The following is a 25,371-nucleotide window of genomic DNA, read 5'->3' as shown; positions in this document are numbered from 1 at the left end:
TAATATACTGACAATACAAGTAACAAGTAGCCTAACGGCCGTCTAGCGAGAGAATGACTTCGCGCCAGCCGACGATGTCATACAAGGCCTGTAGTAGCGTTCGGTTATCTTCGGTAGAACCCGAAGCTAAACGAGCGCAAACACCAAACACTACACTATTCCCTCAGGGGTACCTACCGCAAAGTTCCAATGTAGGGCCTCTCTTGTTTACATTATATATAAACGCCATAAAACTTGTTATTAGTCATTCTTCTTTTCTATTTTATGCAGATGACATGAAATTATATAAACTTATTGACTCTACAGATGACTGAAACGTGTTACAAGAAGAAGTAAGCAAAATTAAACAATGTTGCAATAATATGGACAACAAAGCTTTAAAAGGGTTAAAGTTTACATAAAATTAATGCTTTTACAATAACTAATTGTTTAAACCAAAATATATCTTAGTTTGCCTTTGAATTGTTACAATCATTCGTAAATATAGAGTGGTGTTCTTAAATTGAAATAATCAAAGATTACAATCTCATGGTGATACTATTTCCTAATCGCGTGTATTTTGCAGTATAACTGTTAAAATTAAATCTTCGATAGCTAAATGATGTGAAAATCCTATCAACAATAAGCAGGGTCATTCATTCTCATCAGAATTTAATAAAACACAACCACCACATCAGAATAACATTACAAATTAAAACGATTGTCAACCTTAACATTATTATATTGTTTTAATGTGGCAAAAGTCGTGAATTCTATCAAAACCTTGTTCGTGTCTTGACTTGACATTATCTGTATTATTTTTGTGCCCTATTTTGTCATAGCTGTAATTTTTTGTATTACCGTATATTGTAAAACTTCTCCTTGTATTAACTAAAATAATATGTAGTATGTTGTAATCGGACATGGTATGTTAATAAATAAATTAACATAATCGAACTTGAAAATATCATTTCAAGGTCATAAAAAAATTGATGTAATATTAATCGAAAGCAGCAAGATGTATTTTCCCAGACAACGGGCAAGAGGCCATTGTTTTAATGCAGTCTGATATCGGATATATTCCTACTGATATATCAGATTCATAATTATCAGATTCCTTGAATACCGTACATGCAAAACAAATATTATTTAACATTAAAACACAATTTTATTTAGCTGTGGTGCTTTATCTTGAAGACTGTGAATTATCTCTTCTCCTCCAAATTTGCAACATAGGTTTCTATGGTAAAAGTAGTAGTTCGAATATTCAGAAGCCACACAGACTAGGTAATCCTATTAGAATTTTTTAACAGACCTAATTTTTTTTTCATTTACACTTTATCTTTACATTAATTTTTCTATTTTTTAAACAAACAATCGGGCATAATAAATGTTTGTTAATTACAAATGTGCTTCACAACCAACTTATCAGGTTTATTTTTACAATTATGTTGCAAATGTACTTTAACTATGTGTTTATACTACAATTTGGGAGGCGGTTTTGGGTACCGCCGCCCCGGTAACAATCTCTACCATAGGTCACCGCAAGTGGTTCGCTACGTTCGGTGATTTAGTATGGGTGCCCGGGTTCACTGAGTGAGGTGTGTTCAGGATGGGCATAACCACTAGCTACGTGGCACGCCAGATCGGGAGAGGCTAGTTTGGGACGACCCTTTGACCTCTCCCACTGGTATCTCGACCCATCGCCTTGCGCCGCAGCGGGAGAGATATCTGCATACTCCTGGACCCATTGACCCCTAGATTCCTACCTACCCCTCATACCTTATTCCTTTCCAGAACTTCTCCTTAGTTTCCTTAAAAAAGACCCCCTCACAGCATCCCCAAAGATGACGTAGGCTCTGAGGGAAATTAGTTTTTTCAAGGTTTCCTGTGTAGGGTTAAAGTAAAAAAACCTATAACACAGCTATTAAACTATAGCTATGTTCCCCGGTACAGCGGTTTCGTACTATGCGAAACCAATGCCGAACCAATACCGTAACAATAATGTTGTGATTCTCTGATCACGTTACTTTAAATTTTGGTTTTTATTTTTCACTGCACTTTAAATTTAAATTTTTATTGAATTTATTTTTAATTCATTTATGTATGTATGTATATTTCTTTCTCACGTTAAATTGTACTGCCATTATGTATATATGTAAAAGCCCCTGGGCGTAAAATAAAATAAATAATTAAAGTTTTGGCGTAATAAAGGTTTGCTAAATACAAACATGCTCTACAACAAATATTTCATGTTTATTTTTACCAATATCAACAAGTTACTACATATTGCTCTGTAACTACTTTCATAGTACCTTAAGTACTTATCTTGCACTCTTGTTATTATATATAATTGTTGAACTCCTTTGTGCAGCAAAACTATCTATGGATCTTCCAGAATGCGACAATTACATATTGCTCAATAAAATTTAGCCTTCAGGAGGCCCGTTCCCATAGTTCGTATTTTCAAAGTTAATGTAGCTTCCCACATTTGCAGATTCGACCCTACAATAAAACAATTCTTTGGCCTGGTATTTTTATAAACATATTGCCTTGTTTGTATCATTTATGATTTAAGAATTAGTGACATTTTACTGCAAGCAGCGGCAGTTTTCAACTAGAGCTGTTCGCTTTCTATTTTATGATGACCCTAGTTAAACCATTATGCCTAAAAATATTTGCCAATACCTTTCCCACCCCTGTCCCATAGTAATAAAAACCCCAAATAAAGTTTCATCTCCCTCAAAATAATTCCTTTAAAATATTTCTATTGTTTAAGTCACGTTTGTATCATTAAGAATAGTTAAATGCATTTTATTTTATGTTAAGAATGTTGTTTGCCAACGAGCGGGTGGAACATCTTTATTTTGGTAAAATGTCCTTCAGAATTTAGTTTAAATACAGATACCTCCCAGAAAAAGGACAGTATTGCAGTGTTGCTATAACGGGTAGGTACAGACGTACCTACGCTGTCAGTCGTGAGATAATCACTAGGTTTATGTAAACCTAGGTAAAACTGAAGAATAGAGGAAACTAGACCTTTATTTCTTTCAGTTTAAGTTTTAGCAGAGGAAAATAAGATCCTCTGCAATTATATTGTGAATTAATAAATTTATATGTCAAGAAGAAGAAGTGTTTTCCTGCATTCCATCTGACGGCGTGTTCTCGTACCACGATAGCAGAAACAATCTATGATAACTAATATTGTAGCTGCTTATATTGTTCATAGTTGGCTTATTATGTTATGTAATGTACACTTATTATTGTACTCCTGAACAACTTACCTTTAACAGTGTATGCATGTAAAAGCCTTCAAGGTTTGAATAAATAAATATCATAAAATATATCATTGCAGTCGTTGCAAAACAAACACAACGGGACACAACAACCATGAGACTCGTTAGTCTAATAGCATCCATTACAATTTGGTATTAGTTACTCACTGTCATCGCTCTGCGTAAAATTATTTTTCAAATGCAAGAATTCTCCCCATCATGATTTTGTATAATATATTACATATTGACAAAAAATTACTAATTTTAAAAAGTTATAATCTTGACTAAGTATTGTTGTGACTTGCGACAGTTCATACAATAAAATTGAGAAGATTCTTTTAAAAATGGTTACTCCAATTTGATGCAACGGGTGTTCTTTAAATTTTCAATCAAAAATTAATTGCGTTTAATTCATATCGCTACAACATCTTTGCATCTTCTGTCTTTATCGCAGGAAAGAAGAAGAGGGCCACGTGGCACCAGAAAAGAGATTTGGACAAGCTAATAATTTTAAGGTATTTTTTTTGTATTTTAGAATGACCTTGTAATAATATTTCATAAGTACGGCGCTATCAAAATAAATGAGCAATAATAAAAATGTGTTATTGCTCAATATATTATTACAAACGCTTCTTATTAGAATAAGGCAATTAAATGTTTCTATTGTTTTCTTATAATCAAGAATAAACATAATACAATTCACGATAAGCACTCAAGGAAATCCAGTTTTACATTGTTTGTTTTACGCCCAATACAGATTACGCGGAAAATATTTTCGCTTTACATTATCGACAACAGATAAATTCATTGTTTTTGAACGTATTTCAAAATAAAATACTGTTCTTGATAGCAGATGAAAGACCCGTAAGTCTTTTAATGGTGCTTTTTAGCGTGTAAACTGTAATTACAATTTTAGACGTAACTAAAAACCATAGTTAATGAGACAATGGTACTATCAAAGTTATTCTCACTTTTCGACGTGCTTTATTATATATTATTATTGGAGAAGAAAATAATACTAATAAAGCTAAACAAAATATAAAACAGAACCAGACATAGAAAAATAAAGAGAATTGAACTCAAGATATCTATCTGTATTACCGGGACAACGCCTCTAACCACTCAGTCATCTGACTGAATTATTATACGTCATATTTTTCGATCTCATATTTCAAATTCAGAATTAACAATATTATCTTGCTACATGCAATATATTTATTATATATTCAGAAAATATGATGCGAATGCGAATGGTAGCTGAAGTCGGGGACGCCCGAGAAAGACATGGCACGATCAAGTGAATCAGATACTTGAGTCGGGCCATGTCAAGAGTCAGAATAATAGAAGAGTATATATGAGACGATGTATGAATGTGAATGAGGCAAGGAGTGTGTGCCAAGACCGAGTTGTTTGGCGGTCCGTCCTCTCTGCCTATCCCTGCGGATAAAATGGCGTGATGGTTAGTTATTAGTTAGTTATATTGCAACTAATTTTTACCACGTTCTTGGCAGTTATCTTTTTGAATAATTGCAAAGTTCTAAGGATTTGGTTTGTAATCTAGATAGTGTTTCGGATAAAAATAACCGATTTGAATTTAAATGGGACACCTATTTACTTTTTCTAAACGTCTAAATGAATACTCATTTTTTTATTGGAATAACTTTTTAAATAACTTTGCAGGTTATGCCTATCAATATAATTTATAATTGAAGATATAATAAATATATTGAATAAAAGTAATACCAATTAATCTAAACAAAACATGAAATGGAACTTTTAATTTAAGACGCAGAAAAATAAAATGTAACGGTCTCAACTGGGAATCGAACCCCGGTTCTTGGTATTTTATTTTTATTTTTTTATTATCAATATAAAGTTTTTTTACAGGTGTTTTTTTCGATGTCTGTCTCACTAGGATATACCTGTGTCGAGACAGACGTATTGGATACTTAGATTAGTGTTTACATCTTAATTGCTACATATAATATTTCATTACATTAAATGACATGTGAAAATGATAAAAATAATAAATAATAATAGTAAATGATAAATTGGTTAATCAGCATTTCGTTGGAGTATATATTTATAAAAGGGTTTTTACAAAATTTTTGATCTTGGATCTGTCTTGGCTGATGATCCAAGACTTGGTGTCCGTTTTATATTTCAAAAAAATTGTGTTCAGTCTAATGGCTAGTGGGAGAGCATTATATTACATTATATTATTTAATGTACAGCTGAGCAGTTGCCCTTTTGACAATATAATCATCTAAATGTATGTGTACAAACTATATGCAAACATGTAAAAAATTATTGTCAAATAAACGTTTTTATTATTATTATTATTATTATTATTATATAGCTTTGTTGCAAAATATCTAAAATTTCTCTGGTAAAAATTGTTTTAGCGTAAGAGATTATGTCCTTTGGTTCTAGTATAACGAGCAGTTTGGACATTGTCAACAGCAGTTTTGTGTTTGAAGAGGTATGCTAGTATGTTTTTGGCATAAAGTTGCCTAATGTCCATAACACAGATTTTCCTTAAGATTTCATCCGAGCTGCTTGTGATCGGTAGTTTGAGGATAATCTTTATTATATGTTTCTGAGCTTAGGAGATTGGATCAATGGCGGCATCGTTTGCTCCTCCCCATGCTATGATACCAAACTCTATTAAAGATTGACAAAGTGCATAGTAGATTGTTTTGAGCTGGTTTAGTTTGAGAAAGTTGCGAGTTTGTCTAAAGTAAATGAATTTTCTAAGTTTGTTTGCTGTAGTGGTTATATGTTGATTTCACTTTAAATTGCTTTCAAAAAAATACCCAAGTAAATAGTATCCAAGTATCAGTACAACGCCTCTATCTTATATTACATTGATGGGCATAATCTTCAAAAGTTATTAAATGAAAAGTTATTCTTATAAAAATTGAATTAAAAAAATTATTTCAAAAATTACAAACTTTGACAAATAAGTTGCGAATTCTTTTTGATATTTCATAGAATTATTTAAAAAATTTCGGGAGCGTTTATGGTATTTTTTTTTTAATGTAAAAAAAATATTTTTTACAGGTTTATTTTTTTATGGCCTTCTATCCGAGAACGCCCTTAGGTGGGTGTTTAATTACATTGTTTGATTTTATCAACAATTCAAGCCGACTAAATGAATCTTTGTAACTGGTACTAACCTTCATTTATTGTGTATCTATTCAATGGCGAATTTATTTAATCTCTTTGAATTCTTCCATTATCATCTGACCTGAGATAGGTAGTTAACTGTTCTATTATATATCTTATTCACGGCAATTCAGTACAAAGGTCAACGCAATTAGCTAAAGGGTTGGAAATGAAAGGTAGAATTTAGTTCATTATGAAAGATTATTTTACTCTCACATTGGACAAAGAGAATCTATTATTAGCCATTTCCATTGAACAAAATGCTAATCGGCTTTTAAAGCTAAGGGAATTCTTATTGTGCCGAACGTTTGCTAAATTAAACAATTTAATACATTTGTATCTACGTGCGTGACGTTTTCAAAATTGAAACTGATGTATTTGTTGTGAAAATTATCAATTTATTAAAAGAATATTTTCAATTCTAGACAAGCGATGAAGTAGGTGTCTACTAATTATATATTTTACCCGAAATTATTAATTTTTATTTAATATTTGACTCTGATGTATAATTTTATAAATCTTTTGGCAAGTCAAGACACACAAAATCCGTGTTATTTCACGTGTAAACTATTATATATATACACGGTGTTAAGGGACGTGCTTGAACTTGATTTTTTTTTCAACAAATGATTCCTGACATTATGTGGAGTAAAATTGAATCCACCTAGTTTTTAATATTTTTTAATCCAAACAACAACAAAAATTCTTCCACATGTCTTACCTGGTCACTCAGTCGAGTAACTGTCACCCCCTCACGCTTCACCTAACCTAACCTAACCGAACCTAATCTAACCTAACCTAACCTAACCTAACCTAACCTAACCTAACCTAACCTAACCTAACCTAACCTAACCTAACCTAACCTAACCTAACCTAACCTAACCTAACCTAACCTTCAAGATAATAGACGATGACAAATGCCCGTGTGATAAAACTTCTATTCAGGACAGTACCCATCTTTTAGAAAAATGTACAATTTTTGATGTAGACAGATTAAAATTAAATTACAAATTAGAAAACCTTGGAATCACTGAAGAGAATAGGACCGACATATGGAAACGGAAAAAAACAAGTGAAATATACATAGCGTACTTAGAAAAAATCAACAAAAGAATTAAAGAAATAAATGAAATAGATGGAAATTAAAGAAAATCCTGTGAAGGATAAGGAATATTTATAAAAAAGAATTAGGAGAAACCTTGTGTGTAACAAGCAAGGTACCCACGGCAGATACTACAAATCCATACAACATAACCTAACCTAACCTAACCTAACTGTCCAATACCTACTGATTTTGTTTAATGTTTTGAGTCCCCGCTTTCCAAATTTCTACCGTTTTATAATATTATATTTTCTTAGAACAAAGAGTTTTCAAGCTCTGAAAAAAGCGTTTTTGATAATACGAGTAATTTCTAAACATTTGCCGAGCCGAAAAAGTGATATATGAAATTTCATAGATGGAAAAAATCGCAAAGTATGCTCCGAAAATTACAAAAAACATATCTAATTCTGTTATTTAACATGTTATATGCATAAAAAAATTTCACAGTGTTTCTTTAAATGCTACTTAAGACATTTGTTGAAAGATTTTTCCACTACTTAAATTAGTGATGCTTTATTAAATATTTTCGTTTACGCCTATTGATTATAATTCTTTTTTATATTAGTGCTCCACCTAACATTCGTAACCATCTTCATCTTCTTTCTGAATGCTTACTATATAGCCTTAAGTGAAAAAAGCTACGGATAAAAAGCTACACGATATCCAAATTTAAGTTTTTACTCCAAACACTACTAGGAATCACTTTTTAAAGTAAGTCAAGCACATCCCTTAACACCATCTATATTATACTTTTAATGGTGAAATGTTTATGGTGGGGTTTTTATTTGCATTTTTAAAATTCTTTTTTAAAAAGTAGTAAAAGATGAAGTTAAATAAGTTATATTTTGTAACATTTCATGACACAACAGCTGAATCTACAATGAGCTTCAACGCCTTGACCGTTGACAAAGTAAATTATAACACGCGTATTAAATTTGAAATAAATCCATAATGTAATTCTAAATTTTTGAAATTTTTATTTCATCGCTTAAAAGCCGAGCTAGAAATGAAAGAGGATTTTTTCAAATCGCTCTACTTCATGTTTTTAGGTGAACGCAACTATTTTCCGCTAACATTCTCATTTCCATCTCGAGTAACGATTTGCTGTAGTTTGCCTTGAAAAATTAACCTTCAGAACTCAAAAGAGTGGCAATTCAAAACACTTTTGAAAAGTAAATGATGAAAAAAAAACATCGACCAACAAAGTCTAGGTAGGGCGTGTGAATGTTAAAAATGACAGCGAAACCAAACATCTCGGTCTTGGTCTTGAGGACGGACCGCCAAACAACTCGGCCTTGACACACACTCCTTGCCTCATTCACATTCATACATACTCATCTATTATTCTGACTCTTGACATGGCTCGACTAAAGTCTCTGATTCACTTTGGTCGTGCCATTTCTTCCTCGGGCATCCCCGACTTTTGCTACCATTCACATTTGCATAATATATTCTCCTTACACTCCTTTCTTCGCTCATTCGCTCTACATGCCCAAACCATCTAAGCGTCCCTTTCTTGATCTTACTTATTACGCTTACATCAGCCTTGCACTCTTTGCGGTGCTCCACATTTCTAACATGATCATACATGGTTTTATCACACATATGCCTCAGGGATCTCATTTCTACAGCATTCAGTGTTCTTTCATCCTTTCTCTGCCAGTTCCATGCCTCACTTCCATACATCGGGGTAAATACCGGCATTCCATTGTGGACTACTAGCTTCGCTTCTTTGGACAATTTTGAACAATGGCGGTAACAAAACATGGTCCAAAATTGTTCCAAAAATTGATTAACGATAGTATTTATCATACATAAAGTGCATTATTTTGCAGTCAAAAAATCTAAAGAAGCATTGCGTTTTACTTTTTTTGGTCTGCAAGAATCAAATTTAACTCTCAAGATATTATGCTTTCAAAGCGAAGCGACAGAATCAAATGGGGAGTTTTGCTCATCTACCTTCATTTACCCATCTATGGGTCGAATTATTCGACTCAATTTGTAAGACACGTCATATCAAGAATTGATAAACGTCCGGTTACCAAATAGAACCATCGATAATTGCGATGTCACAGGAATTTATTGTCAATTTTAAATATCTAAAATATATTTCCCTATTCGGATGAAAAAATCAGCAAATACACTGCCGATGAAGTATTGAAGGATGCGATAATACTGAAAACAAACGTTGGCAGATCCGGGTACCCCAAGGTATTCACTAGAGTATGAAATTCGAAGAATGAATTACACCTCCATAGTATATCGATGACTAATGCTATTGATGCATTCCTTCATCGTTTTTATGGAACATATTCCCCAGAGAATTGAATTGTTTATGCGATTGCTACAATTTATTCTCATATATTTTTTTAAACCCACAAAACACCTACATTATTTATTCTCATAACAAACGAAAAATTAATAAATTTACCTATATATGTATAGGGACCTTGTGTTTTTAACGTTCTCTTATCGTTTTTGTTTCAATAAATTGAAAAATGTGCAACAAACAATAATCTTCATAGCTATAACAATAAAAAATGTGCTAGTTAAAATTTCATAACATCGCAAACAGACAGTGTGTAATCTCTTCAGGAATTCGGCTAGTTTTGTGTAATTTGTGAATATTTTTTTTTTAATTCAATGCTTATACACACTTATATTAAGTAGGTAGGTTATCAAACGGACTTCCCTCATCACTAATCTAAGGACATGCACATACCTAAATTATGCTAGTCGAAGTTCATACAAATACCTGTTTTATTTATATATTATTCATCTACTAGCTGACGTGTACCCGGCGTTACTGTGAGTTATCCTTAGGATATAGGCAAATACAATCGCGGACTTTTATGTGGGCCTTTTTAACATATAGAATTACGTAGTACATTATTTTGATGGATCTAATAAGGTTTAGCCAGCGTTAGCAATTCAAGCGCACGAATTTATTTTTTTACGACTTGATTATAAAATATAGACTTTTCTTTACTTTTTATAAATATAATATGCATAAATTTTATATACAAACATTTCAGAAGAAATTTTCTAAATGAAAATGAAAAGCTCATCAATATCCGTTTCCGTATTTTAGAAGAACTAAACGTACAAACAGACAGACGCGGATAGCGTCTTTGTTTTATACTATTTAATTAAAAATTAAAGAAAAGAAATCTACATTTTGTCCATATTATAAGATATAATAGTTATTTATTCAGCAAAAACAGATCAGCCCGCGGGTCTGGTGGTTCTTGTTGCCGGACATAGGTTGAGTTTATGAACAGTAACAACTTTGACTCGTGGGTATAAAGTACTTGCTAGTTAATTATTACCGTTGTTGAACCAATCGCCTTCGGATCAGAGGTACGGTAGCAGCCGTTAAATGGAATTACAAATTAACTAATCTGTTATTATATTAATTGAAATCTTGTGTTTTTATTGATAAATAATAGGGCATCGGACAAACAAACGTTTATTATTTAAATACCTGTGAAAAAAAGTGGAAATAGTGAGAGTATACGGGCAAGATAAACTTTAGAATCTACCTGATCATTCAGGTCTAGTCACTAAACGTGGAAACGTACTGTATTATTTATTCATATTTTTACCTCCATCCAAATAAACTATATTTGTCCTCATCGGGATTTGGTCCCGGATTGCTGGGTGCAAAACCAATGAGGCAACCACTCTATGTATCATAAATTGGTATGGGCTTTTCGTATGGACGTTTTAATTGTCACAGCGACGTAGTGTACTTACCCCTATTTATTAATAGGTATAATATTCTTGGGAAGACCCTTCACCAGCAGATAATCCAGAAATTAATAACTCGTAATTAATGTTCATATTTGCTTTCAAAAGCATTAGCCTTCACAAACATGGACAAAAATGGACAGAAAAATATCGATGTTTTTGAAAAGCGCATCTTTTTAAAGCAAGAGTATCATAGAGTGGATAGTAACATTGTATGCAATATATTTCACTTGGTGAATTTTCCAGAAATAGTTTTCAATAGTTTTCCACGACTGTCAACAATCGAAGCGGAATATCTACTCTACTAAATAATTATTACGACAAAAGGAGTAAGGGCAACCACGTAAAGTAAATGTGTCGGTCGGTTAGCCTGCATCCGCCATGTACCACCGTTTGTAGTGCAAGGATTTTGTATAAATAGAAATTACAATGAAGGAATTGTATCAGTTAATTCAGTGTCTTTAGTCGTGTAACAAGTAGCTAAATCAACACAGACCACAATGTTCAAGCTGGTGGTGTTGTCCGCTCTCTTTGCAGTAGCCTGTGCCAAACCTTCCCACTACTCCGCGCTGGTGGCTCCTGCAGTGTACGCCGCCCCCGCAGTGTATTCACTTCCAACAGCTGTGTCTCACCAGTCTAGGATTGATGTTCACTCTTCTCCCGTCTTGACCTACTCCGCTCCACTTCTGAAAGCATATTCCCCTGCTCATGCTCTGTACTCCAGCCCGCTGCACTCTGCATGGTCTTCTGCTTTGGCGCTGGGTCCTTACACCCCTGCTTCAGTGCTGACGCCACATGGACTGCCTCATCACTACATCCACAAGCGGTCTGCTGCCTACCATCTGGCCTACGCTCTAGCTCCCTCAGCAGTGTCCCACCAGTCCCGTGTGGACATACACTCCACCCCTGTGGTATCGTACCAGTACCCCCTGCATTACAGCGCTGCACCCCTGCATTACGCCTCTGCGCCCCTTCATTATGGCCCTGCCCTTCCCTTGTGGGCCCCACACTCCGCCCCCCTCCACCATTGGTAAACAATTTTTCAAGACCATCTAAGAGCGGATGGAGACGTTTCCAAATTTGAAACGATCTACGATTTTGGACTTACATGACATATATTACAATGTAGCGTGAACTTTACTGGCGTGTACCTTAATTTGTAAATATTGACAAACCTACATACGAAAATATTATAAGTTTATACAAAGAATAAATACTCATACAACTAAATGAAACCTTTCACTGTATTATTCCAATCCTTTGTTTACGTTTTCCCTATGTAAATAGGCGAATCGTAATAATATTATGAATCACAACTATTTTGACGGTAAATTTTATTATTACCTACGGCCACAGTATGGTTATCTTTGTGATTGTACGGTGTGTTTAGAAACTTGCTTAATTGATTCCTGAAATAATTTTGAGTAAAAATGTAGATGTCATTTTGGTTTCAATTGACTTTTTAATTTTTTTTTTCAACTAATATATAAAAATGGTGGAGATATTGTATAGTTAATAACTGGTTAAAACAAGTCAGTATGTCTCTTAAAACCATGTATTACTTACGATATTTGTTGTTAGGTACATATCGAAAATCCATCAAAACATTAAATTCTTATTAATATTAACCGTAAACAAAGATGGGTAAAATCCACGCAATGCCTGGCATTAACGAAGCATTTAGATAATTTAGAATGTTTTGTAACCTATTATTAATTTGTTTCTTTGTTTTACAATTTTTATAAGAAAAAATATTAATTTGTTAAAAAAGCTGTTTCTTACACCAAACCAGGAAACCAAAAGCGAAAAGTCGTATATTTTTATGGCTTTCCTATTATTGGAAAAATTAACGAGCTGAAAATATAAAAGCTCTTGATACTCGATACCATTGCATTCGAGAGAATGTCAGAAATACTTTCAAACCAGTTTACAGCGTGAGAATTCATGAAAGTATAGAATAAACAGTGTCACAGTCTAATTCCATTAAATGCGTGCTCCGTAGGTACCTACTTGAATTATAATTAAGGATGAAATTATTTCATTATCACGTCCAGTATACATTTAAATATTTTTCTTAAGATGTTGCATTTTAATTAATAAAGTAGATCTGATCATCCAAAAATTGTAGAATTGATTACGGAATTACTTCTCAAAACTTAGTATAACTATTATTTATTAAAGGTAAACAAGGTTTTATGCAAAGCACAAAGGATAACAAATTATTTTAAGCAATAATTATTAGCCTGAAACACAAATATAAATTGAAAAATCTTCCGGGAAAAAATATAATAAAATGCCGTGGGCGGCATGTTCCAGGCTAATAATTTTTGCTTAAAGTCATTTCTCAGCATAGTTTATTCGAGTCTTCTTCATAACTTCATACACGTTATTGGTGGAAACGAAAATACGAAAGGACTGAACTAAGTTCGTACTAGCATATCTTTATTTACTTTTATTTTTTGTTTTTGTTTATTGGGGAAACAAACAGTTTTAGATTTTTATGTAAATAATTACATTTTACATGTTGCATTAACCAGTGAAGTTTCTACGCAAAATTCATGTTAAAAACATAAATAAACAGGAAAACGCCGTAATAAAAATGACTGAGATATTTTCGATATCTTACACACCTTTATGAAAATAGCTGAGTTATCTTTGATATCTTAAACACAGCAGGGGGAGAGGGTACGTAATTAACAATTTGATTCACGGTGGAGCACAGAAAAAGGCTAAGAAAGGTAGGCATCCACATTTGTTGTTCCAGAACTATCTTGAGAATCTGTAATAAATTATAAAAGCAGGTAATATGTTTTTCGAACTGCCTATTATTCGGTGTGACTATTAAAATGTTATATATTATATAGTTGAAGGATATTCACCTGTTACAGGTTTGTTGTTAGTTGTCAGTAAGGAGTTATTCAATACAGCACCCACAAGCACTCAATATTACATAACTGCAAAAGGTAAAGAACCTCTAAGTGATTTCCAATACTTTTTTTTGTAGAAAAGGTTTTTTGTGTGAAGAGCCCCCGTTTTTCATTACGGGGCTATGCAGTCGTTTTTCTTAAAATCAACTCGGCATTCGACACTTGGTTAACCGTAGTGGATTAGGAAGCCCAATTTTTAGAAATATTCAGAAATATATTTTCATCTTCCAACAATAAATAAATAAAAAAAAACAATTAACTTTAACATCTAGGAAACATTTTCTTTAGTATATGATTAATGTTTTTTAATTGATAAATATCTTCGTTGAAAACATATACTTCGCGGCATATGAAGTGAAATAGTTTTTAAAAAAAGTTCCGAAGAATTATTTATAATTAATAAAAAAATTACAATAATAGAATATATTAAAAACAACCAAAATCTTTTGGAACAATAAGTAGTAGTGATTTTAAAGTCAAATTTGTTTTAAACTCCATTTTATGGAATAATAATAATCTTCAAAGATCAAAATTGTTTGACAAGGTTTAACCTACCTCAATAACATCACATAAAACAACAATAAGTTCTATATCAATGTTCACATAAATATTGTGTAGTCCGGCGTGTAGAATGCTCGTCTAGCAATCAAAGGGATCGAGTTTTAAAATCTTAACAAGTACCGAAAATGTCTTAAATCCAAAACTAATAAATTTTATTGTAGTCACTTGAAATTTTATGATGGTTTATCTATTTTCCTTATTATAGCTTCTATTTTTATGCTTTATTTATATAATTAATATTTTGATATTGACCCGGTGACATGCTGCTTTGACAGTTAGCGGGTGCTTGTAATGTATTTATATTTATATATATTAAATTCTTATTTGTTGTGTTGCATTATAGAAATAGTTCAACAAATATTAAACATCCCCTGCAAGTCTTTTAATGTGACATTTACTTAGATGTAAATTTACTGGTAACAATCAGTCAACTTCGACAAAAAGTAATACGATTTAACCCTTCAGGATAATCTGTTCGCTTTTCATTTGGTCTCATGGAAATCATTGTATCTCCCTTACTGTCATGGTGTGTAATAAACGCTGTTAGAAACACAAAACGCCACGTTTTATGATTAAATCTAGAAGTTAACCACAGAAGAATTAAAAAGTGAACTTTATTTTAGCAATTTATTTTATTTTGTATTATTTTTTTACTATGAAACAAAAACAAAAATAGATAAAAGTAACATTTGTAATACATTTGTCTAATAAAATGCGTGGGTTTTCATATATTTTTTCGTTTTAGTTTCGTTTTAGCCATTTTCTTTTTTTTACGCTCGTATAAAAAAATTTAAAATATCATAAACGAAGTGTTTATTAACCTAAACTAATTACCTTTCAAAAACAGTTTTTGGTTTTCGGATTGTTGACAAATATCATATTTATTTGGATTTTATTGCTAATACTCAACTCACAATACCGAACCGAATAATCTTCCGACCTTTGGTTAAAATATGGCAGAGGCCTGAGGAGTTAAAGAATACGAAAAATAAAATGAAAAGCTGATATTTTGACAAAGGGGTTTGGAAGTTGTCTGAAAAACATGTGTCAAATTAAAGTAGAAGTTGTTAAAGGATGTCCAAGGTCGTAAGTTTGAATTGAAACTCTTGATGGTTCAAGGGACCGTAGGAATAGTCCTCTTATAAAGGAAATCGGACATTGAACTAAGGATGGCATTTTGACAGTGACATCCATCTCATCCTGTTTATAAAACCTTTTTTTTAAGAAAGTCAAACATTCACGGGTTAAGAATAACCTGACAACATTTGAAAATCTCCTACTATCATCACAGTAAGTGGAAAATGTTGAAAATGAACTCAAACATTGACCTGTCATTATAAATCGATAGATTTAGAACGGATTGTTCCGGAGAATTTGAACAATTAATCAAATTTCAACGTTCATTTTCGGGTTCTGTGAAAGTTCTATTCAAGTTCTGTGATTTTATCATTATAGGCTAGTAGCTTGACAGAACTGCAATAAAACAGAACATGAAAAAATCTTTCGCAGAACTTGAACGTAACACTTTTCAAAAATGTGTTGATTTCTCACCGTCCTGAGTTGTCCGGTTATCTATTGTAATAACTCTATAATATTGTCTATGGCTGCTTCTACATGATTGTCTTTACTTTACAACCTTTTCCTGTCGAGCACTTGTTAAACGATTATCAACCAGAGTGGTTAATATATAATGTTACGTTCTAACACCAAAACACAACAACCGACTCTCGAAACGGTTAGTTTTGCAGACGGTGGATCCGCTAATGTAGATTGTGTGAATAAAACAAAATTAACTAAAGTCAAGTCCGTTCGTTCGTTCGTTAGTTCATTCGCCCATTTATTTATTTCAATAAAGTGAATAAAACAAAGTTTTCTGTAATTTATAAAAAAATACATTAATTTTGTTACCAATTGCGGAAAACGTCCGAAGCTTTGATACTTAGTAGTTACAATAAAATACGTACACGTTTCATCACTGCCATCTGTTGTCGACAAGTGAAAACATTTTGCTAGTTAAACCTGCATGTTCTGATATAATACACGAGTAGTAAAAATTTCGTTAATATTTGCTCATTCTAAGTGAATCACTTAGAATGAGCAAGAAAAGCTTCTTTTTGTTTGCTGATTTCTAGAAAATTTTACAACGTTTCAAACTTTTTTACTCTGATTTTGTGATTAAAATTTTTATGGTAGATTGATTTCCTTTAAAATTCCGTGAACTTCCTATAGAATAATATATATTTGCTGCTTTACGGGTGTACCAAATTTTTGCGAAAAGTAATAAATATGATACTTGACGGAAAGTACAAAAAAAATATTTTTAAGATGAAATGGAATTATTTTGGAAATATTTTTATGGATGGGTTGGTTCTTCTTGGAAAATCGATATTAAAACGTAAAATGTAATCAAAACAAACATTTCCACAAAAGAAATAACAAGGAAGAAATATTGTAAACAATCTCATGTTCCCTTTAAAATTTTCGTAAACAGGTAGGTATTTTCCTTCTGCTTAAAAAAAACTTATTACGAGAGTGATTATAAATACGGTTAGGGAAAATGTCTTTCGCATCCTAAAATGATAATTTTTGTTGTTGTTTCGTCTGCCATAACGATGTTATGTCTCCGCGTTATTGTTTAGTTGGATCTCATAAATTCACCATAAAAAACGTATCTAGTTTCATAACTCTTGATTCTTGATCTACAATATCTAATAATCGCCATTGAATTTTGGGGTATTATGCCATGTAGCGTTTTTTTCTCATTTATTCAACGTTTCAGCAGCCTTGCAGTGTTATGTTTTATTAAAATATAATTATTATAGATTTATGTATTGTTATCTAATATTGAAGTTTGGTTATTTTTTTATAATTAATTCACTTAAAATAATATAAAGTATATTTGCGGTATGTCGCATAGTGGAATGTACTTTCGGTATCACCCTGCTGAAAGATCACCATTCAGCTTCATAATACAAACTGTTTCTTATTTCCTTGTTACTTATTTTCATCTTCCAGCAATTAAGATCTTTTGTTCTATTCCTTTGGAACATTACTACGACAATAATAGAAGTAACTTAGCAGGGGTGCCCGGGTTCATGGGGTAAGGTTTGTCGGCAGATTTCTTTGCCCACCTACTACGTGGCGGGCCGGATCGGGAGAGCCTACTTGAGGGAGACCTTTTGACCTCTCCAGCCAGACTCTCTCTCGACCCATCGCCTTGCACTGCAGTTGGAGGTATGGATTCATACTTCCACCATTTCTGGATACTTTGACCCCAGATTCTTACCCACCCCTCATACATTTTTCCTTACCAGAACTTCATCTCCCTCCTTTCCATAAAAAGACCCTCCACACAGCATTTCCAAAGATGACTTATTCCCTAAGGGATTTCTTTCCTCAGGGCTTCCTGTATAGTTAATTTAAAAAAACTCAGACTCCGACTTCTACTATCCTTGTGATCGAATGTCAGAAAATTCAAATACTGGTAAATAAATTATTATTTATTCAAATTAATGACAATGACAATTTTTTTATGTTTTCATTTTTGTTGTTGTTGTTGTTTTTAACGATAAAACACACATACATGCAGTAATTACCAAAACAATATCAAAACATTGACTGGAGCAATCGCTTCAAAATGTACAACAAAAAATTGTTGTTGTTCGGAACGTAAATATATTAAAAACTATCTTTGTTCATAAATATATATTTCGTACGTGACAGTTTACAAGCTTTCATGAATTGAATATTAATAATACCTTCTTTCGGTGAAACTTCGAAGGATTATTATAAAGTTCAGGATGGAATTTTTAACAGGTCGTTCAGTTATAAAAAAATATCTTTGACTGCATCGTTCGTGAGTTTTTCATCGAATCAAGATAACATAACATGGAATAATAACGAAAGCATAAATTAGTTTGTAGGTGTTTAAATAATGTAAGTAATAAAAACGTCTATCGAAAACGGTACAACAGTGCTCCGTGTTTTACTATGCATGAGTCACAATTCAAAACAATCCCAAGTTCAAGGGCTTTGTGAAGAACGCTGCGGTCAGCTATATTTCAATTCCCACATTTTTTATCGATGTTTTTTATTAATCAGAGCCTTAAACAGCTCGAAAAACAGACAGCATTTTGTTTTAAATATTTATTTTGAAGAGAGGACGGACCGCCAAACAACTCGGTCTTGACACACACTCATTGCCTCATTCACATTCATACATCGTCTCAGACATACTCTTCTATTATTCTGACTCCTCACATGGGCAGAGTTAAGTATCCGATTCACTTGATCGTGCCATGTCTTCCTCGGGCGTCCCCGAATTCTGCTACCATTCACATTTGCGTCATATATTCTCCCTACACTCCTTTCTTTGCTCATTCGCTCTACATGCCCTAACCATCTAAGCGTCCCATCTTACTGAATACGCTTAGATCAGCCTTTTGCGGATCTCCGCATTTCTCACACGATCATACATGGTTTTACCACACATAAGCCTCAGGGATCTAATTTCTAAAGCATTCAGTCTACTTCCATCCTTCCTCTGCCAGTTCTATGCTCACTGCCATACATCAGTATAGGTACCAGTACTTCATTGGGGACAGGCGTACACAATAGGTTTTTAAGAAAAAAAACATTAAAAAAACACAATTGATTTTCGTTTCGGTTTATTTTTTACGTTTTCATTTTGGCAGTGTTAATTATTGTATCTAGTTTTGTGATATTGATTACCAAACGTTGGCAACGGGTCCAGCGATCAGACCAGCGTGAGATGGGTAGCTGGAGTAAGCGATGGGTCCATTGGCGTACTGGGCGATAGGGTGAGCGGCATACTGGGTGGCAACGGGACCAGCGTACTGCACGGGGCCAGCAGCGTAGTGGGCGACAGGAGCAGAGTAGTGTGCGATGGGAGCAGCCGCGTACTTGGCAATAGGACCAGCTGCGTATTGCTGAACATACTGAACTTGAGGAGCGGCAATTACGGCCCTAGCGTCGTGCACAACGCTGCTGGACTGGCTAGAGATGGAGGTAGGCACGGAGATGACGGAAGCCTGAGACACAAGGGGAGCAGACTGGTACACTGCGGCAGACTTTACTTCAACAACGGGGGCTGACTCGATGATCTGTACAGGAGCGGGGGCAGCTACGACAGCCTTAGCGTCGTGCACGATTGCGCTGGAGTAGCTTGAGACTGATGTGGGTACTGATCCGACAATAGCGGGAGCGGCCTTGACCTCGACGACGGGGGACTGTACGTAGGTGGGCACGGACTTGACCTCTACGATGGGGGACTGCAGGTAGGCGGAGGCGGCCAGCACGGGCCTGGCATCATGCACCACGCTGCTGGACTGGCTGGAGATAGAGGTGGGGATGGAGCCTACTGAGTAAGCCACGGGGGCAAGCAGGTGGCTTGGAGCAGCCATCGAGACAGCCACCAAGGCAGACAATACCACCTAAAATCAAATAAAAAATATATTATATTATTAGAAATCTCACAAAAAAAAGAATAGCAAGAAAAGGTTGTTAAAACAAATTTAAATTTCACGAACAAAAATAGTAAATTTATGAAAGATATTGTTCTATTTTTAAGCTATGACAATTGTATATTCTTTCACGTAACACTATGTTTGAATGTACAAATGAAGTTAGCGACACTGAGAGAGCTACCAAAAATAGATAATGCTGTGTCCACTCTTATGAATACGGATGATTTACTAACCAGTTTGAACATTTTGGTCTGTATTGCTATTGTCTGACTGAGTAAGTCACTACAATGTGTCTCTGAGAGGACTGATAGATCTTCCCGCAAGAGGCCGCCTTAAATAGTCCATAACCAGATGATCGGGTTCCACCCACTGGCAAAGGATAGCCGGTACGGATATTGAATAGTAGATAGTTCTATACGTTCACATACGATGCTGTGCTTCTATTGACCAGGGACGTGCAGTCCATAATGACTGGAAAGAATTGTGTCCTAAGAAAAATGAATCAGAAATATAAATCTAAGATAAAATTGTGTTGTAAACTTTATATCTCGATGAAGAAACTTTTGGTTTTGAAATATGTTGATATTTTTTTATCAAAAATAGTGGTCCAGACCGAGTAGGTTATTTTTATTTTATTTAAACGATAATAAAAATTCATTTCTTTTTTACAATTGTTTTCCGAAGGCTCTCCATCAACAAATTTTCTTAATTTGACGAAGTTGTGTGTTTTTTGTTGTTGTTTAAGTTGGAACCTACCTTTCTAGTTCTTAGCGGGATACATAACGTAAAGCCGGGCATCTGCATACTGCGAGTGACCGAGGCTGTTAAACTTACTGCCCGCAATGCTATTAATTTTTGCATAGTGAAAACGTTTATACGCATAATAAAGTCGCATGTTATCCAACGAATAAGGGTTTTAAACTTTCTATAAATTGTACGTTTTTTTGTTTCTAACACTACGGCTATGTTTCAAATCATTTAAAAGGCTATTTTGCATTGCAATCAAAACGCATTCAATTTAAAATAAAATTTGAATTGAATGCGTTTTCTATTCCTTTTATCTTTAATTTTTTCAAGTGATTGTCTATCCAAAGAATTGCTTGCTTACTTATTTATTTTATATTTATAAATTACAAACAATGCAAAACAAAATGAACCTTTGTCGGTCCAACTGGGAAGGATTCCCGTTTCAGGACAGCCAAATTGTGTATTTATTTATTTATTTATTGGACAAGTTTTATATCGCCGCTTTTTGAGATATCACCTCAGGGGCGCTATTTATTACATAATATTCTTACAATGGAATGGCGATGCTGGCAAAACAAATTTTGAGAACATTGTTGATTGCATTCGAAGTGACAGGATGGTTTCTTTATCCTTGAAAGAATCGCGAAGATGTAATTTATTACCAGGGTCAATTTGGATAACATTAGTAATTGCATTCAGTACAGATGAATGGTTTCTTTCAAGACATCACAAGTCTGAGATTCTTTCCAGGGCATTTTGGAGAACATTTACAATTGTATAGTTAGAGTTTCCACATTTATAAATCAGTATAAGGCATATGAATCCCATAGTACTTTTTTTTAGAATTTCTTAGGTGATAGAAATTACACATTACTAGACCAGAATATATGCCGTATGACATATGAATTTCCAATTTTAAAATTTCGAATCTTTATTTATTAAATGGCTAGTCATTATTATACAGTAATCGAAATAAAACCGCGCAAAAGATTCGTAAATTTAAATATAAATAATAACAACAATAAAAATCAAGTATTACGAACAAAAATAACAATTTATATTATTTAAATATTGAAGACAATATTAGTGATTTTTAAACGAAAATCTGAAACAGAAAAATCAGAAAAGGAAACGGTCACATCTGGGACTCGAACCCAGGACCCTTGTCTTTCCGGGACAATGCTCTACCAACTGCGCTAATGGGACCCTATCCTACTCGGTCACTTTTAACTGTATCATACTTCGAATAAGAACTACCAACATTCTCTTCATTTTTTTCCACCGCACATTTTTATTGGCAACTATCTTTATGTATGATCGCAAGATTCAACCCGAACTAAATGCAATCCAGACAGCGTCTTTTAGATAAACCTATCTTATTTTTTATTTTTAATGTGCGACATCTGTTGACTTTTCTGCAAGTCTAGAATGAATATTAAGTTTTTCGGAATAACTTTATTGAGTTAAACCTCAAATTGTAATATTTAAATATTGAAGACAATATTAGTGATTTTTAAACGAAAATCTGAAACAGAAAAATCAGAAAAGGAAACGGTCACATCTGGGACTCGAACCCAGGACCCTTGTCTTTCCGAGACAATGCTCTACCAACTGCGCTAATGGGACCCTATCCTACTCGGTCACTTTTAACTGTATCATACTTCGAATAAGAACTACCAACATTCACTTCATTTTTTTCCACCGCACATTTTTATTGGCAACTATCTTCAAGTTTGTTCTGAGTCTCGTGTTGTATGTGATTTTAATGCAGAGATTTTGAAGTGTCTGTAGATTCTTGTGGTCTGTGTGTGAGATGCTGCTCCATACGGGAATCGCATAAGAGAGTACTGGACGGATGAGCGAGTAGTAGACGAGGAGTTTGGTTTTGGGAAGTAGCGGACTCCGTCTATTGAAAATTGGCTTCATCATGCCGATCGCTTGTCGCGTGCGCGTGTGCATCTTCGCTTGGTGAGATTTCCAGTTGAGGCGGGAGTCCATGGTCAGGCCCAGATATGTCACTTCATCTTTCCATTCAATGCTGTGTCCTCCCATTTCAATGTTAAAGTCAGGTGTTCTGTTTACACGTTTTCTCGTGAACATGATGGCTTCAGTTTTCGCCTCGTTCAGTTTCAGGCGCCATTTTTTGTAGTATTCTACGAGCGCGTCGAGCGCCCTCTGTAGGTAAATAGCGGCCATATTCGCTTTCAGCGAGGAAACGTATAGTTTGACGTCATCTGCGTAAATAGATAGATTGCATCTCTCGTCTCGGGGGATGTCGAAGGTGAACAGAATGAAGAGAAATGGTCCAAGTAAACTTCCTTGCGGCACGCCTTTTGGAATCTCACGCATTGAAGATAGCACGTTCCTTATGAACACTCTGAACGATCTATTCTTTAGGTAATTCTGTATCAGTCTCGTTAGGTATCTGGGCGTGTTGGTGCGGTGCAGCTTATGCACGAGCCCGTCTATCCATACGGTGTCGAATGCCTTCTCTAGGTCGATGAGCGCAGCGGCTGTGAAGCGATGTTCGTTAAATTTTCTTGCGATGTATTCCGCTACTCTGGTGAGTTGATGGGTCGTGGAGTGCCTCTTTCTGAAGCCGAACTGCTCGTCTGGCAACGTTTTGTTGTCGTCGTGGTGTGGTACAAGCCTGTTGAGTATAATTTGTTCAAATACCTTGCTCAGCGTAGATAATAGGCTAATCGGCCGGTAACTTGTCGGCTGCGTTCTATCTTTATTCGGCTTTGCGAAAGGCAGCACGGTCGCCGATTTCCAAATCTGGGGGAAATGCCCGGTCATGAGGCAGGCATTGAACAATTTTGTTGTGTAGATGATGGCTTTTTGAGGGAGATGTTTGAGTAAAATGTTATGAATTTGATCGCTTCCCGGCGCCTTGTTTGTTCTCAATCGCCTGATTGTGACAGCAATCTCGCTTGGCGTAGCAAAGTGAATATCTTCAGCGTTTGTCTGCTCCGCTTCCCTCAAGTCTCGTAGAGAGTCAGCTACGATCCGGTCTGTAGCCAGGTCGGAAAGGCCGTCTGTAGCGGCGTAGGCTCTCTCGAACCCGTCGGCGAGTGTTTCAGCTTTTTCTTGTAGCGAAAGCGCCGTCCCGGGGCCGTTCAATTTCTGTAGCGGGGGGATTGTGAAGTCTTTATGTCGCAGCGCGCTTGCCATTTTCCATAGGGAATTATCCTTCGGCGTGAGTGATGCGACTTTTTTGTCCCAAAGTTCGCGCTTGAGTTCTGCGATTTCGGTCTTGATTTCCCTCTGCATGCAGTTGTACGCTGTCTTGAAATATTCGTCGCGTGTGCGGTGAAACATGCGTCGCAGGCGATTTTTCTCCTTGATGAGCGATAGAACGTACTCGGGAAGCTTGATCGTGTATTTCTTTGAGAGGAATGTGTGTATCTTGTGCTGTTTGAAGAATCTCTGTGAGAGCGCTTGTAGCTGCGTCGATTTCTTGTGGCGAGCGCAGAGTTCCCGAAGTGAGATGAATTCGTTCGTTGACTTCTTTTTTGAATCCTTCCCAGTTCGCATCCTTGTAATTGCGCTGTTTTCTGGGGGTCCTTGAAGTTGTGCCGCCTATAGTAAAGCTCACGGGCAGGTGGTCCGAAGACAGTTCGTCTAATGTGCGCAGTGGAGATATTGTCTTAACATTTTTCTCGAGTACTATATCCAATGTACTCGGATATCTAGATAGTCGCGAGTAGTACGTAGGTCTGTCGGGCGCCATTATCGAATAGGTATTTGTCTGCATGTGTGTAAAGAGCGTATTTCCGTTCGCATTACCTCTGTAGTTATTCCAGTAGTTGTGTTTGGCGTTCAAATCGCCTCCCATCACAATAATTGGTCCCAGATTGAGCAATTTATTGAGATCTTCTCTCACTAGGTTACTTTGGGTGCAGTATACGGAGATGATGGTATGCGCTCTACCCTCTATGGTGACTTCGATAATCGTGGCTTCAGCGTGCTTCAACTTTGGAGTAGGTATTCTTGTGGACGTCATAGATTGCCGAACGAATATTGCGGTTCCTCCGCCTGATCTTCCTTGTCGGTCGTCACGATAAATCTCGAAACCTTGCACTCTCAGCGGTACGCTTGGATTCAAGTGAGATTCTGATAGGAGAATAATGTCGGTGTGTAATTCGTTTGCCAAAGCGAGCAGTTCGTCTGTCTTTTTGCGCACGCTAAATGCGTTCCATACGAGGACTTTCACCGTCTCGGTATTAGGCATCGAGGGTGTCTAGGAGCTCAATCAGGATGACGAGCTTGTCTGCTCTTGTTGCGCAGCGGGCGAGCTGTGATCGCATCCTCAGGAGGCCTTGGAGCAGGGCCATCAGGTCCAGGTTGTCTTCTGAAGAGGTGGACGCGCGCAC

At 35.1% G+C, this 25,371-nt stretch overlaps 3 protein-coding genes across 3 annotated transcripts in view; 2 read left to right on the top strand and 1 right to left on the bottom strand.

Moving 5' to 3' along the window:
• The window catches only part of LOC149422547 (uncharacterized), a 60,606-nt gene that overhangs the window by 29,633 nt on the left and 5,602 nt on the right, over window positions 1–25,371 (top strand). The gene's annotated exons all lie outside the window — the stretch shown is intronic.
• Window positions 11,418–13,485, top strand: LOC149422549 (uncharacterized). Its single transcript, XM_089633356.1, has one exon. It carries the CDS (start codon window positions 11,775–11,777, stop codon window positions 12,306–12,308), a length of 534 nt encoding a protein of 177 aa, XP_089489482.1. The 5' UTR covers window positions 11,418–11,774; the 3' UTR covers window positions 12,309–13,485.
• On the bottom strand, window positions 19,413–20,629 carry LOC149422548 (uncharacterized). The gene is made up of 2 exons (XM_089633355.1): window positions 20,482–20,629; window positions 19,413–20,215 (listed from the first exon to the last, which is right to left on the bottom strand). Exons 1-2 carry the CDS (start codon window positions 20,491–20,493, stop codon window positions 19,490–19,492), a joined length of 738 nt encoding a protein of 245 aa, XP_089489481.1. The 5' UTR covers window positions 20,494–20,629; the 3' UTR covers window positions 19,413–19,489.

This window comes from Hesperophylax consimilis, chromosome 7 (genome assembly GCF_061612785.1).
Source record: "Hesperophylax consimilis isolate HC1 chromosome 7, BYU_Hcon_1.0, whole genome shotgun sequence".
Lineage (NCBI taxonomy): Eukaryota > Metazoa > Arthropoda > Insecta > Trichoptera > Limnephilidae > Hesperophylax > Hesperophylax consimilis.
This window is presented reverse-complemented; position numbering and strand designations above follow the sequence as displayed.

Coding starts and splice junctions, on each gene's coding strand:
- LOC149422549 (XM_089633356.1), top strand. CDS start 11,775: ATGTTCAAGCTGGTGGTGTTGTCCGCTCTCTTTGCAGTAGCCTGTGCC.